The following is a 16349-nucleotide window of genomic DNA, read 5'->3' as shown; positions in this document are numbered from 1 at the left end:
GAAAGCCACAAATACACTACATCCCAAATTATTCACTGCCATTACTTTTTCCTCAGATAAACGAGAAACGTCTCACATCTAGAAGTGACCTCAAAAAATTCACTCCATTATTTAGGCCAAAGGGCAAGATCAAACACTCTAACACAATAGATTCACTCCTGGATTGCCCAGTCAGAGGACAATTAACATCAAGAAAGACTCTCTCAGGAAACATGTCATGTGATTAGTTACAGAGCAAAACTTTCCTGAAGAAAGTGAAATAAAACACAAAAGTAAAGATTAAAATTTTAAAATAGAGCAGATAAGCTCAAATTTTCTTTAACTTAAAACTTGGGGAAAGGAAATTTAGTAGTACCTTAAATAATCACTTTTCTTTGTTTTTTGGTGCTTTTTTGGCACTTTTTTTTTAACATATTCCACCAAAATAATCATCTAGAAATTGTTTGGCACTGCTTTTTACGTGAACTATTCTTGTTATAATTCCCATTAAAAATGTGAAAGATCCATTTAAAGTCACAGCCACACTTTAAATATAACAACTTTATTTCATCTTTGACACCATCTGATAAAACAAAATCTGATAAATGTTAACACTGCAAAACATGCAAATACAGAAAAACGAGAACAATTTAAGTACTGGAAATCAAAAGGCTTTTTGTGAATTGTAATAAAGTTAACAATCCACAATGAAATGCACATCACAGTAGCATCATATATTTCCCACAAGATAAATACTCAGCCTCAGAATTTGACAGAATATATAAAGATCTAGACTAAAAGATGAAAAATATCTTAAAACACCTAACAAATCCTCTAGGCCTTATAGTTGGGGGCCCCAACTGGTATGTCAGCATATGCAGAGAAATTGATCCCCTCAGCTTTCAGGGCAGTGGGGTGCAGGTGGCAGCCTGGCCTGAAGTGTCAGAACCAGTTGCCTCCAAGCCGCAAACAACTCCATCAGTTTATTCCACATGCTGTACAATTACCACCATGTCCAAGCTACATGGTTCATGACATGGGCGGGGTTAGGAAATCCTGCAGAGATAAACCCACCCAGATATACAAGCATCCAACTAATCTTTTAATCTCTAGGGAAATACTGAAAACAAATTCTAGTTACCCATCATTCTCACTCAAACCTAGGTCTAGAGATTCTAGCTATTGCAAATAGATATTACGAACGTATCTTCCTATTTTTTAACCTGTATCATGCTTCTCCAATATTTTTTTCAACAACGAACTCTGATATACTCAGTTCCCACTTTTTTGAAAACCTACAACGCGCCGGAAACTGCAGCTTAACGTAGAGCACTTATGGTTACAGTGCTCTACTGAAGAATGATTCTATCAGCAGGGAAAATTATTAAATTGGCAAGAAAAAGAAACATAACTCAAAGTCTATTTCAAAGGGAACCTGGAAAGAGCTGAAAACTAAGAACAAAGCTAGAAAAGGTAAATGCTGTCTATAATTGACCTTTTTAATTTACATCTAACAAAACTATCTATTTGTCAGAGTGATTTTTCCAGAATGAAAGCTTAAGCCGCTCCCCTAATGGAAATCCTTCAATAGTTCCTTAAGCCCTACAGGATAGAATCCAAACATTCCCAAATGTTTACAACCTGGACCCTGATTTCGTCTCCTCCAGCTTTCTCTCTCACAGTCTCAGTTCCCCACCGCTATACTCCAGAATGTTGAACTACCTGGTAACTCCTATGTGTAGCCAGACTTTCATGGCTTTTTCACACTGCTCCGCCTGCTTAGAGTGCTTTCTCCTATGCCATACTCCACGCACACACTCTTTCCATGAGAACAGCTCAAACTTAAAAATAGTAATACATAGACAGCTACTACAAACTACGGACGTTACTTAGCAACACCCAAATCTATGCACTATTTACTGAGCACCTATTAAGTGCCAGGAACAGTGTTTAGCACTAGGAATAAAAGTCTTTGCCCTCCAGGAGCTTGCAGATTAGATTAGCTACTGAAAAAGAGAGCATAGGCAGGTGATTTTAATACAGAATGAGAGGCACTAGAATGAGGCAAGCAGAGTGCTATGGAGAAGCAGCACGGTGGGGTGACCTAGCAAGTGAAGTAAGTGGTGCCTCGATGATAGAGGAGCTCGAGGAACTAGGGAACTAAGCAGAAACTGACTTTAAAAAAATCTTAAATGTGAAGTAAGGAGTTTGGACTTTATTGTAACACCAGCGGTTAAACCCCCAACAGCGCTGTTCAATCTTTGTGGCTCCTCTGTCTTCACAACAAACACAGAGAAATTACAGATAAAAAGCAAAAACAAATCACCGAAATGACATACCTATGCCCCAAAACACGCTAAACATCTCTATGGATCGGAAATGGAACAGGAACACCAAGTGTGAGCTAAGCTGAAGCCAGGAGAACTGCGAGGCTCTGGGCCCCAAGCAGGAAAAGGCAGCAGGAAGTGGATCCCCGGGGGAACTGTGCATGAAAGAGCTGCAGGAGAAGCAGGGTCCTAGCCAGAGTCAGCAGCCAGAACTTAAATCCAGGGACAGGGTGGCACTCCACCCTGATTATGAAACAGACTGAAAAGGCTTCTGCTAACTGCGCTGAGGCTACGGCCTAGAAAGCTGCTGACCTAATGCCAGCTGACTCAGTGACTGAGTCTGTGATATCCCCAACGTCACCATGGGCCCGGGGCTCTGATCCACCAACACAAGACCTGATTCTGATCTGTGAACTCCAAAGCCAGGCGGAGAAACTGCAAATCTGCTAGACCAGCAGGGGAAATCACAAAGAGAGAGAGAGGAAGACACACACACGCACGCGTGCACACACACACACACACACACACATATAGGAGAAAGAAAAAACACCCCCATCACAATGTGCCTGCAAAACTACAGAACATGATGAAAACACCTACAGTATCAACAACCACAATATAAATTCACTGCAGACAAAATTTTAAAATTATCAAATGATCTGAAAAAGACTTTAAAATAAGCATGTAGAAGATCCACAAAGAGATAAAGGAATAATAAAAGAACCAAAAAATATTTAACATAAAAACAAGCAGAATGAGAGAACTAGTAGATATAAAAAAGACCCAATTAAAAATCTTGCAAATGAAGTATAACCATTGTAATTTACAAATAAAAATTTTATGTGGTTCAGACACTTATTAGCTGTCTAACAGGCCATCGCTCCCCCTGCCTTCGTCCTCACAGGGCTCTATGAGCTTTAGGGGGAAACAGTGTACAAGACACTGTGCTAGGCACTGAGATTCAAAAATGAAAGACACATGGAACCTGTCTTCAACAAACACTCCGTCTGTAACAGTGATGCTAACAGAACACTAAGGTTGCAAAGTAGAAAAAAATTTAGTTAAATTTCCAAAAATAGAAGTATTTTTTAAGTTAAAATGCTCTTAGTTTTCATGAACTCATATTACTATCTTTACTGGAGTTGGCACTTTACATGAGATAAACATTCTCACAAAATTTCACATGAATGGAGCGGAAATAACAATAGCTGCTTCCTTCTTGATCTGTATTTGAACTCGTCAACAACTATCCCTGTTTATTCAAAGTATACCACCAAAAAAGTACTCCACCGAAAAATCTAGAAAATCAAAGACTACTTCTGGCAATATTATTCTTAGTAGAAAGCACTCAAAGATTTCACAATAACAACTTCATTTTCATTTATCAACTGTCTATTTAAATTGATGAGAAGAAAAGCTAGTCTATTCATATTACTGTAAATATAAACAATATGAATAATATGTGAAAATTTTTAAACTCTCTAATATTATATTCCAATAAGGAAATGCTCACACCATCCTAAAGTTTCCATAATCAAAAAAGCTGCACTTTTTAAAAGTATATCAACACCGTCACAGGATCCCAGTTAGGGTAAAAATTGTAATTCTTTCCTCACTCTTTAAAAGTAAACAGTTAATACGAAACAGTAAAATCCAGTTCTCTTGTTCACAAGCAGAAGTGAATAGGAACGAGAGAAAATATTACACATCTATCTCCTTACACCTGAGAAGATAAAATCTACCAAACTTGGTAAGTCAATACCATAGACTTGGCTCCTTAATCCATCAAACACATTGATAAAGAGACTGGGGTTTTCTCCTTAAATATAATATTAACCCATGTTAACCAATAATTAAATTCCACACAATAAAATCTCTGCAAATTATAGTCACTGTAATTTTCCCTCCTACTTCTGAAGAGTCATTTGCCAATGGTAGTCAACAGAAAAGTTTAGATAATAGAACCATATCAGCCAAGAAGCTAATGACAGAGATTTCTTCAGCATGACTTCTTAGAATAAATCAAACATCAAAAGTATCTCCTTATTTAAATAGAGACACGTACAGTATTGGGCTGAACCAGATTATTCAACCTGTGATGAGATAACATAATTCTAATTTGTCCAATAACAAATTTTTCTTTTTTTGGTACCATACTGCAAATGCGCCTGAGTTTGCTGCGATGAAACACGGAAGGACACTTACTCATGACTGGAAATGTCTCTGTATGTTGTCCCAATCAGATCTTAAACCAAAATCTGCTGTCCAAGATTTCTCAGAGGAATACATGTCCTGGTCAGAAAACAAAGAGAAAGAAATCATGTTTTCTAAAGGTCAGTATTTAAAATAAAGTTTTCTAAAAAGAAATAAGGAAAAAATTTAGTTTTAAAACTTTTCTATCTCCAAAAGAACCCTGTGGCATCATCTAAATATAAAAGACTGCCAATCAATCTTTAGAATATCATATTTTCCTTTTTCTGTAAGAAGCTATCTCGAAAGCAAATAATATGTATAAAGTAATTACCACACAGAAACTCATTAACAGGTGTCCTGTGTCTTCAGTTACTAAAAACTTATTCCCTCCCCATTCCCAAGTAAAGAACTCACAGAAAGAAAGCACTCCACTGACAGTTAATCCAGCATGTTGCACCTGCCACAGTTATTTTGATTGTACATAAATGATTTATATATTATATGTCATCAAATAAAGATCACCAAAGTTATTGCTATAGATTTTCTCTGACAATGGGCATTTTCCTAATCATAAAAGTAATATGGGCTCTTCTTTTTTTTTTAATTGGAAACAGAAAAGTAGAATGAAAAATTCTCTTGCAACACAATGCCAGTACATCTACCCAATCATTTAGGGCATGTTTCCTTTCAAGGAATTTTCTGAAAGTACTTTAAAAATATACTTTATAGAGCCAGCCCTGATGGCCTAGCAGTTAAAGTTCTGTACACTCCACTTCAATGGCCCGGGTTCAGTTCCTGAGCATGGAACCACACCACTTGTCTGTTAGTAGCCATGCTGTGGGGGCAGCTCACACAGAAGAACCAGAAGAATTTAAAACTATACACAATTACGTACTGGGGGTTCGTTAGGGAAAAAGGAAGAAAAAAGGTGGAAGATTGGCAACACATATTAGTTTAGGGTAAATCTTCCCCTGCAAAAAAAAACAGTTTGTGTATATATATACACTTTATAAATACCACATACAAAATTTTGTATTTGGTTTTTTCCTCTTGAGTATAACATAAAGCATCACCCTGTATTAACACAAATACAAACTTAAACCTATGCTAAGATTTACATTATAAATCTTCCTCTCTTGATTAATATATTAAAGAAAATGAAGCATAAATTAATACTAATGCTATATTTAAACATAACCATGGATGCATAAATGCCTCCCCAAATCTAATATATAAAATTCCAGATAAGATCAGATTCCATACAAAATTTACACTTGTGCTAACTCATGTGTAGCCTCCTTCATAAACTGATAAGGTACTTCTTACAATCACAAAAAGTGACGATTACTCTATTTTCTAAATCAAGTAAGAAAACAGCACAATACTAAGGACCTCTGCTTTTGAACAGACTAAAGTTAGGGTAACAGTTTTTGAAAAAATAATGCTTGCCCTCTCTATATACCTTACTCATGTTGTGTAACATACATGAGAAGTATAAATTTGCAAAATGAAAAAACAACGCATCAGCATCTGTATGCACAGCATGGTGCACACACTGTAATTAGCAGTGGCATATAATCATAGTGCTACCACATGATCACCCCATCCTGGTCCCACGTGCTTCCTTTTTTATCTAGGCAGTAGATACTATTAAATGATTTTCATTTCCAGATACCCCAGTTATTCCAAAGGAAATGAGAAGTTGTATGGAAAATCTAAAACAACATATAATCCACATGTTAGTTTTAGAATACATGATGAAGTTTCTCACAATAAATACACTTTCTTGATGGTGCTTCACTGAGTTTATTAGATTTGCTTGTCCTCCCAGGAAACTATGAGGTCGAACATGCTGAAGGATGACACAGGAAGGCAATCCCACCTTACAAATAGACAAAGTAGATTAAATGTTCACGGATGACCCAGGAGGTCACTTACAGTTCATTTCTACTTGTAGAGTCTAGTTTCTTTGCCCAGGGACTTTTCTCTTTGTTCTTGTTTATATCAAAGTTTTTTATCTTAAATTTAAAATTCCTAAGTGGCAACATCAAAGCACTTTGTACTAAGCAGGGCACCCCTCCTGCCCATAATCATAAATTGTCAACCAAATACTTACTCAAGAATTGAAGGTCTTGAGATATTAAGAGTTTTCTCAGCACTAAAAATTGTAAATACAAAAACGCCAGGATAATAAAACTTATAAACACTAGATTTATAACCCCGCCATCCTAGGTGATAAATGTGCTTTACAAATATGCAACGATACACGTGTTCATGTGTTGGAATGAATGTAAAACGTCATGGTGTAGTCCTTAGAAAGATATTTTTAAATTGCTTATAACTAAGTCACTTGTTCAAGATTCCTTATGCTAATCACAGCTTTGAAGTGTACATCCTCCCTTTTACTTTCAAAGTAGGTAGTCTTCCAATTCTTTTACGCATGGAGGCCGGTCAGTAGCACATAAGATAAAACTTTCACATTCTGTTCCTCCTCCCAGAGATGCTATCCCCTCCCACTGGACACACAAAGAAGAAAGAAGAAAAACTGTAATTGCTGTTTTTCACACCATCCATGAGGGAAAAAGTAATTTGTCTTAAATCCACAATTTCACATAAAAGGCATATTGTGATATTTCTGCAAAATCTGACCTCTAAACTCATTTTCCAGGAACTTGAGTCATTGCTATTTATTCTCAGCATGAGAATTTATACTCATGCTAACCTAATACTGGTTCTTTCAAGTGACTCCTCCAACTTTGGCGACAAAACTTGACATGCATGAATTACAGTAAGGCTACACAGGCCTAAGATAACCCATCCTCACAGCGGACTCAGGGTCTAGTTCAAAGGAAGGCAAGCTCCGTCATATCCTTTTCTTTACTGCAAGCACTAAACTTGGCCTAAAAATGATTTCTGCCACTTTTAGACAGTTAAAACCTCTGGAAGTATCTAAAAGAAATTCTGGTTTTTATAACACCAGATAATCTATTCTAGAACTAGTTCAGTAGGCCCAATTTCAATTATTTTAAAACTTTAATAGAATTATAAAACACAATATATGGTACCACATTCTATTCTTTCTAATAATATTCTTTCAGGAGACCAAATTAACTTATTTCATTATACTAACTTCTCCTGTGAAAAAAATACACAAAGAATCCCAGTCTCCACTACATGCTGATGTGATCTCCATTTGTCACAAATTCTAACTTTAACAAATCAAATTTAGGGGCTGGCCCGCTGGCTAAGTTCACATGTTCCACTTCGGCGGCCGGGGGTTCACTGGGTTGGATCCCAGCTGTGGACCTACACACTGCTAGTCAAGCCACGCTGTGGCAGGCATCCCACATACAAAGTAGAAGAAGATAGGCACAGATGTTAACTTAGGGCCAGTCTTCCTCAGCAAAACAGAGGAGGATTGGCAGTGGATGTTATCTCAGGGCTAATCATCCTCAAAAAAAAAAAATCAAATTTAATCTTAAAGACATTATGCTACGTGAAGCAAGCCAGTCATAATAGGAAAAATACTCTTATGATTCCACTTAAATGAGGTACCAAAAGAGTCAAATTTATAGGGACAGAAAGAATGGTGGCTGCCAGGGGCTGGGGAGAGGGGAAACAGGGAGTTACTGTTTCAGTTTGGGAAGATGAAAAAAGTTCTGAAGATGGATGGTGATGGTTGTGAATATGCTTAATGCCTCTGAACCACACACTTAAAAATGGTTAAAATGGTAAATCTTATGTATATTCTACCACAATAAAAAAATACAAATTAAAAAAAAAAAGAATCAAATTTACTTACGGTTCCAAAAGAGTAAGTGAATCCTAAAGTAACAGAGATTTATGACAAAGAATCTAGACGTTTTTATTAACAAACATTAAAAACCAACTGCACTTTTCTAAAACATTTTGCTATAAAGGAAGAAAAAGCGTGTATCTCAGAAATAGCTAGAATTCATTATTTAGGTTTCTTTTTTTTTTTTTTTACAACATGACTTTCTTTTTTTTTTTTAAGATTTTATTTTTTTCCTTTTTCTCCCCAAAGCCCCCCGGTACATAGTTGTGTATTCTTCATTGTGGGTTCTTCTAGTTGTGGCATGTGGGACGCTGCCTCAGCGTGGTCTGATGAGCAGTGCCCTGTCCGCGCCCAGGATTCGAACTAACGAAACACTGGGCCGCCTGCAGCGCAGCGCGCGAACTTAACCACTCGGCCACGGGGCCAGCCCCCATTATTTAGGTTTCTTAAAATCCCTCTAACTCAATTACCAACACAGGTTCCTGTTCAATCCAGAAGCAAACACACACACTGTCAACATTGAGTGTCAAAAGCCCTTTTCTCTTCCTCCAACACCCTCATTCTCTATGATCCCTCAAGCTCCCTTGTTTTTTTCCATCTACTTTCAAAATACTGTTCTCTCCAAACATATGTATACTTTTTCATTCAGGTGCTCTTGTACAGATGAAATACTTACTGGCACCAAGAAGCTGAAGATGATGGCTAAGACTTTAAAAAGTAGCCACAGTTCTATTTTTACCTTTCAGCATCCTTAAATTTTTTGTAGAATAAGGAGGACAAAGTAATTATTTAATTAATTCTTTCTCATAATTTTTACCTTCATAGTCAGTTTCACTTGAAGAACTTCCACCACTCTGCTGTGAACTTTCCAATTTTTATCATTCAAGATAAGTACTTCTCCAACTAAAAATAAAGCTGTCAAGAATTTCTGTTTCTGAGATTCTTGTGTCCAAATGCCTTGTGAACCCTCTTGCTACACGACACCTAAAAATGCTTGATAAAATACAAGAATGATCTCCTTTTAAATGGACAGCAAAGCTCACAAGCAAATCAGAGAAATCCTCAGAGAACAAAAAAATGAACAGGAGCTTGTACAAAGAGAGTGGGAGGTAGGCAATGACACAGCAGCTGCCCAAGAGGTGTCTGAGTCTGCCACAACCAAGCTGCACTGCCCAAAACTGTTGCCACAGCTACACTCAGCTATTTAAATTTAAATCCACTAAAAGCACGTAAAATTTAAAATTCAGTTGCTTTGTTGCACTAGCCACATTTCAAATGTGGTTATTGGATGCTGTAGTAGCACAGATATACAATATTTCCATGATCAGAGAAAATTCTATTGGACAATGCCGAACAGCTGTCAGTGTTTACAGTCTCACACGGGATAAGGCAAAAGTTTCACCCTATACGAAATGGAAGTCAGACTACAGAGAAGTACATAAAAAGCCTGGCCCCTGAACGACTAGATCAATAAAAAGAACAAACTAGAAAAAAAAAAAAACCTACCCCAAACGGATACTGAAGGAAAATTCTCCCCTGAGTCTAGGTTTATTTGTGTTTTGGGAGGGAAAGGGAAATATTCCCTGGAAATTTGTAACCAAAACCAACCTTCACACAAGTTTCAAGTTCAAATCCATACTACTCACATGCTGTGAACTTCTCAAGCCTAGAAATTAAGTGGCACTAGGTTGACAGTGTCCTCAACCGCAAATCTCCTCTGGGAGAAAGCACTCTTAACACAGGTCTCATAAGAATTTCCACAGAGAAAGTTACAATAAAAATGAGCTCAAAATTTAAAACTATGCATAATAAGCAAGGTTCAACAGAAATAAATAGATTAATCACAAATTCTTTAAAAAGGTCAGTAATAATACTTCAAAATACAACATGAAATGGAAAATATGAGCAAAAAAGAAGACAACAGATCTGAAAAACAATCAAGTGAAAAAGAGAATAACTAGGGCTGGCCTGGTGGTGCAGCGGTTAAGTGCACACATTCCGTTCCTCAGTTGCCCTGGGTTCACGGGTTCGGATCCTGGGTGCAGACAAGGCACCGCTTGGCATGCCATGCTGTGGTAGGCATCCCACGTATAAAGTAGAGGAAGATGGGCACAGATGTTAGCTCAGGGCCAGTCTTCCTCAGAAAAAAGAGGAGGATTGGCAGCAGTTAGCTCAGGGCTACTCTTCCTCAAAAAAAAAAAAGAGAGAGACTAACTAAAATTAAAACTCAATGGAGGGCCAGCCCTGTGGCCGAGTGGTTAAGCTCGTGCACTCCGCTTTGGTGGCTAAGAGTTTCGCAGGTTCGGATCCTGGGGGCGGACATTGCACTGCTCATCAAGCCATGCTGAGGTGGCACCCCACACAGCAGAACCAGAAGGACCTACAACTATGTACTGGGGGACTGGGGAGAAGGAAAAAAAAAGATTGGGAACAGACGTTAGCTCAGGGCCAATCTTAAAAAAAAAAAAAACTCAAAAATGGACAAGTTCAGCAAATTAGATACTGCTAAAGAGAGAATTAATGAGCCAGATGATAGATCTGAAAATATCCAAAATGCAACAAAGACACATAAAAAATGGAAAGGAAGAGTAAGACACGAAAAACAGATTAAAACATCTAATACGTCTATCTAATTGGAGTTTTAGAACATAAAGAATGAGGGAGATATAATATGCAAAAAGAGAATAGCTGAGAATTTCCCTGAATTGATGAAAGATATTAATGTAAAGATTCAACTTCAGCAAATTCCAAGAAGTGTAAATAAAAAGGAAATTGACACCTAGAGACATCACAGTGAAACCGCAAAACACCAATGACAGAGTTCTTAAAAGCAACTAGAAACAAAGGGCAAATTGCTTAGAGAGGAACAATTAAACCTGACAGCTGATTTAACAACCACAACAATGAAGGCCAGAAGACACTAGAATAGCATCTTCAAAGTTCTAAGAGAAAATAAATGTTAAGCTATAATTATACATCCAATTCAGCTAAACTATTTTTTCAAGAAAAAGGACAAAATTTAAAAAATTTCAGACACAAACTGAGGGAATTATACCGTAAACAGATCCTCATGAAGGATGTTTCTAAAACTGCAGTTCACAAAAAAATTGGAAAATGATGCCATAAAGAAGGTCTGAAATACAGGAAAGAACAGTGAGAAAAAACAATTGTAAACATGAGTAAATGCAAGCAATTATCAGAGCTATCATTTCTAAATTAGGACTTAGAAAAAAAAGCTAAAGTACTGAACAAAACCAGCATGTAATCTAGAAGGGAGGCAACAGGAATGGAAACGTTCCAAGTTCCTTATGCTGTTCTGCAGGAGGAAGATACAGCAGACAGTGCCTTTTGTTCACATGTCTTCCTTGCTGCGGCCTCCCTGGGGGTGCAGGATACTCCCCACCTCATGGATGTGGGGGCCTGGCCATACGACGTGTTGGGATGCGGGCAGAACTGACACTGCACCAGCTCTAACTGGAGGCTTTAAGAGCACTGAGCTTGTCCGTGTTCTCTTGCCCTCCTACACTGCACTTCAGGTAGCTGCTGGTACCAGAATCAGTAGAAACCTGGCACAGGACTGAACCCGACCCACAGCCAACCCCAGCCAGACTCAGCAGAGGCTGCCGAACCTGTGACCTAGAAATAAATGTCTGTCATTGCATGCCACTGAAATTTTGCAGCGGTTTGTTACACCATACTATTACAGCAAAAGACGACTAATACAGAGGGTAAAGATATTAACTTTAAATGCAAATTAAACGTGCGAGTTTTAGGGGCTGGCCCCATGGTGTACTGGTTAAGTCTGGCAGCCCCAGTTCACGAGTTCAGATCCCGGGTGCAGACCTACACCACCCATCAGCCATGCGGTGGCAGCAACCCACATATAAAGTGGAGGGAGACTGGCACAGATGTTAACTCAGGGCTAATCTTCCTCAGCAAAAAAAGAGAGAAAGAAAGAAAAAGAAAAAGAAAGAAAGAAAAAGAAAAAAATTTGTGTTTTAGTTTTACTAAAATGTTTTACTCACTAAATTTGAGACCATGTATATACACATATACACATATTCACACATATACATACATATACACAAACACACATATATACTGATACCATTTATATACAGTTCCAAAATATGTAAAATTAACAATGTGTTGTTTAGGGATATAGACATAGGTAATATAACCATAAAGAAAAGCAAGAGAATGCCAGACCCCAAATGGAGGATGATGGCTTGCTCAGGACAGCAGTAGGACAGAGCAGTCCTGGGGAGATGGGATCCAAGAAGGTATTGGTAACGTCCTATCACTTAAGCTGAGGGAGGGGATAGCATAGACATCATTATATTAGACCTTACATAACACATATTACGTGTCTTTTGTACGAATGTAACATTTTATAATATTTAAATATGAAAAAGCAAAAATTCTCCAACAAAATTCAGAATGATATAATCATAAATAAATGTAACATTGATTATAAATAAAGGAGTTAAATGCATTTATAATCTTTAAGACACCATTAAGAGGCAGAAGCAGTTGTGGTGACTCATTTATTCTTTAAAAGTGAAAGACAGGGGGCTGGCCCCGTGGCCGAGCGGTTGGGTTCACGCGCTCCGCTGCAGGCGGCCCAGTGTTTCGTTGGTTCGAATCCTGGGCGCGGACATGACACTGCTCGTCAGACCACGCTGAGGCGGCGTCCCACATGCCGCAACTAGAGGGACCCACATCGAAGAATATACAACTATGTACCCGGGGGCTTTGGGGAGAAAAAGGAAAAAATAAAATCATTAAAAAAAAAAAAAGTGAAAGACAAATACAAGTGATAGCCAGTTCCATGACAAACTGCAAGAGAGCTTTCGTTTGAAAAGACTGATGATTGCACATTATCCACACTGTAGAAGCAGCTGGCCTACCCAGAGCTGTACCATTTGCGCTGTCTGATCTCAGCTGCCTGATCATTGAAGCTTCTGATCCCACCTTCACGGTTACAAAATCCACGCTTATTTTATAGTAGAAATTCCTAGATCCTGTTTTGCTAAATTGCTATGTGTTGAACTGCCATGCCAAGAAAATTTCCTCCGTTGAAGTATTATTTGTAAGAGCAAAAAAAAAAATTATAAACTTAAAAGTCCAATAACAAGGGACTAAATGAACTGTGGTTAATTTATATGTAATGCAGTCTCATGCATCCATTTTAAAATGTCTCAAAGAAATTTAATGACAATGAGTGAACGCATGCTCTACAATGTGCTTTACAGGACTTTCTCACAATCAGCAAGAAGTATCAGAAACGATGCCTCAACCAATTTAAATTTATTTCCCCAAAGGCTAATAAAACAATACTAAAATGATTAATGTTCAGCTTTTAGATTTAAAACAGACAGATAATATACAAATTTACTATTCATTCAATAAATATTTACTGAGCAGCTATGATGAGCCAGGCAGTTTTCCAGGCTCTGCAGACACAACCATGAACAAAACACAGGCCCTGTCCCCAGGGAACTTACATCAGAGTAATTCTAGTACCTTCCTTTCTTAATCCAAATTCAGAGTTCGCTAGTCCAAATACGTATGTCAGGGCAGATTCCCAGGTAATGGCTTCTCATTCCAGATAAAGAAATAACTTTAGTAATTTCACAATGTTGTAAACTACCATAACCTCAATAAAAAAATTTTTTTAAAAAAGAAATAACTTTCGGGGCCAGCCCCGTGGCCAAGTGGTTAAGTGCATGTGTTCCGCTGCGGCGGCCCAGGGTTTCGCTGATTCAGATCTTGGGCACAGACATGGCACCACTCATAGGGCCACGATGAGGCAGCATCCCACATGCCACAACTAGAAGGACCTGCAACTAAGATATACAAGTACATACCGGGGGGGGAATTTGGGTAAATAAAGCAGAAAAAAAAAAAAAGATTGGCAACAGTTGTTAGCTCACGTGCCAAGCTTTAAGAAAAAAAAGAAATAACTTTAGTAATATTAAAGTCATTATTCACTGACACTGAAGGTCTTACCACTGTACTTTCACAATTCTTGCGTTTTCTATAAAGAAAGCTCTTTTTGCAATTTATACCCCATGAAACCCAAAGCTAAATACCCACAGCATTAAGTACTTTCCAGGCTCGAGAGAGGTGAAGCAAATTTTCATTGCTAAAGTGAAAGGAGATTTGTTTATCCCATTCACTCAGTCAACAAAGTCCTTCCTCCTAATAAGATCAGAGATGGACAAAATGAGAAATCTTTTGCTTTCCTTGGTTTGTTTACACGTGTATGTTAATGAGGCATCAGATAAGAATGAGGTCTAATTTCCCCTTCTACAGGTAGAATTTAAGTTAGGTTTCCAGGAGGACTTATCAAATTCTAGTAGCTTTACACTGGTCAATATGTCAACTGCTAGGTATTCAGAAAACAAAAGTCCTTTCCAAGGCTTCCTTACTTATCCGAGTTACACAGAGGCAGAGCCTATTAAAAGTGGTTTATAATTTGTTTACATGTTATATTTGCCTAATGCACTTGATACATCCTACCAGAACTGTACAAAATGCCTGAGCTCTGCAGATAAAAGCTAAAATGAAGGATCCAGTAGCTCTCATTTTCAGGAGGCTGGCATCATTTAAAAAGTCAGTTAAAAATTCCAGACTGCTCACTATAATAATCAGCACGATAGCAGACACCATGAGGATCACAGAGAAAAGCAGACATACTCCAGGCCCTATCTTCAAGGAATTTATATCTAGTTGGATTCTAAACACAAGAATGTATCTACCCATCCATTCAATAAATAGTAACTCAGTCAAACAACATACAAAAACTTCTCAAGGGCTTGAGACACAAGAATCAAGAAGCACCTGGTCCCAGCCACCCTGCAGCTAACAGAGCATATTCAGGACAAAAGTACTAGGAGAAACCGAGTGACATGGGAGTAAGGGCTTCAGCTCATGCAAAGGCCTGTGATGAATGAAAACGTGTAAATTTATAGGCCAAAAAATATACATACATACAGCTGAAGAAAGGAAAACTCATGTAGAATGTCAATAAAATTGGAATTCAGCAAGTTGACAGTAGCTGTGGGCCCTGCAAGAAAATCACTCAACCTAGAGGAAGTGCCAGATGCAAACGGTACAGCTCTGCCATTAACCAGCTCTAGGAATCCAGATCAAGTCACCTCACTTCTCTGCGTCTCAGTTTCCTTACCTGTAAAATGAGAGTTAAAATCTCCACCCGGCCTGCTGCTCAAGACTGCCACGGGATTACGCGTGAAAAAAGGCCTTGGTACACTAAATATCTTATGTATCTGACTTATGTCCTAGAACTGAGCTATTTTTGGTCTTATTACATAAAATAAAGGAACTGAAACACAATTTCTAAGTTCTCTTTCTAGCACTGTAAGATTTATGACCTAAAAACCAATTTTACTTCAATGGGTAACTAAGAAAGATTCTAACTTCCTTAGTAGTATACATAGGAGCAATCAATTAAATTACTGCAGTAAACCAGGTATGAACTGAAACAAACTAGTCTAAAATGTTGGTTATGTTTTTTAAAAAATGGGCTAGATTTAAATGACACTTGGAAGAAGGTCAAAATGACTATTAACACGGAAGTAATCAAAGGTAACCCTGGGGTGGGCCCGGTGGCACAGAGGTTAAGTTCACACGTTCCGCTTCAGAGGCCCAGGGTTCGCCGGTTCAAATCCTGGGTGTGGACATGGCACCGCTTGGCATGCCATGCTGTGGTAGGCATCCCACATATGAAGCAGAGGAAGATGCGCATGGATGTTAGCTCAGGGCCAGTCTTCCTGAGCAAAAAGAGAAGGACTGGCAGTAGTTAGCTCAGGGCTAATCTTCCTCAAATCAGTAAATAAATAACAAAGGTAATCCTAAATTTGAGGGGAGAACCTAGACGACATTCTTTTGGCAATCCTCAGTGACAACAAATCATCAACTTTGGAGGAAAAATTTTTTGTAATAGAAAAATATTTCCCAAGCAAGTCTGGTGAATGAGCTTAGAATTCAAATGGATAACAAAACATTGGATCAAAAACAAAACACGATAT

General features: G+C 38.1%; 1 protein-coding gene across 11 annotated transcripts in view; it reads right to left on the bottom strand.

Annotated features, from left to right (window-relative positions):
* The window catches only part of USP6NL (USP6 N-terminal like), a 256318-nt gene that overhangs the window by 135569 nt on the left and 104400 nt on the right, over window positions 1-16349 (bottom strand). For 8 of the 11 annotated variants that reach the window (XM_070255365.1, XM_070255360.1, XM_070255362.1 and 5 more), the window contains one exon: window positions 4512-4598. In XM_070255365.1, coding sequence (XP_070111466.1) covers window positions 4512-4515 — 4 coding nt within the window. In that variant the 5' untranslated portion in view covers window positions 4516-4598. Of the gene's footprint in view, window positions 1-4511; window positions 4599-6270; window positions 6382-15487; window positions 15601-16349 lie in introns of those variants that run through there. The other 3 variants (XM_070255361.1, XM_070255363.1, XM_070255366.1) reach the window with 2 other exon arrangements.

Source organism: Equus caballus, chromosome 29, assembly GCF_041296265.1.
Source record: "Equus caballus isolate H_3958 breed thoroughbred chromosome 29, TB-T2T, whole genome shotgun sequence".
Lineage (NCBI taxonomy): Eukaryota > Metazoa > Chordata > Mammalia > Perissodactyla > Equidae > Equus > Equus caballus.
Note: the sequence above shows the minus strand (reverse complement) of the source record. Positions and strands in the feature narration are given on the sequence as shown.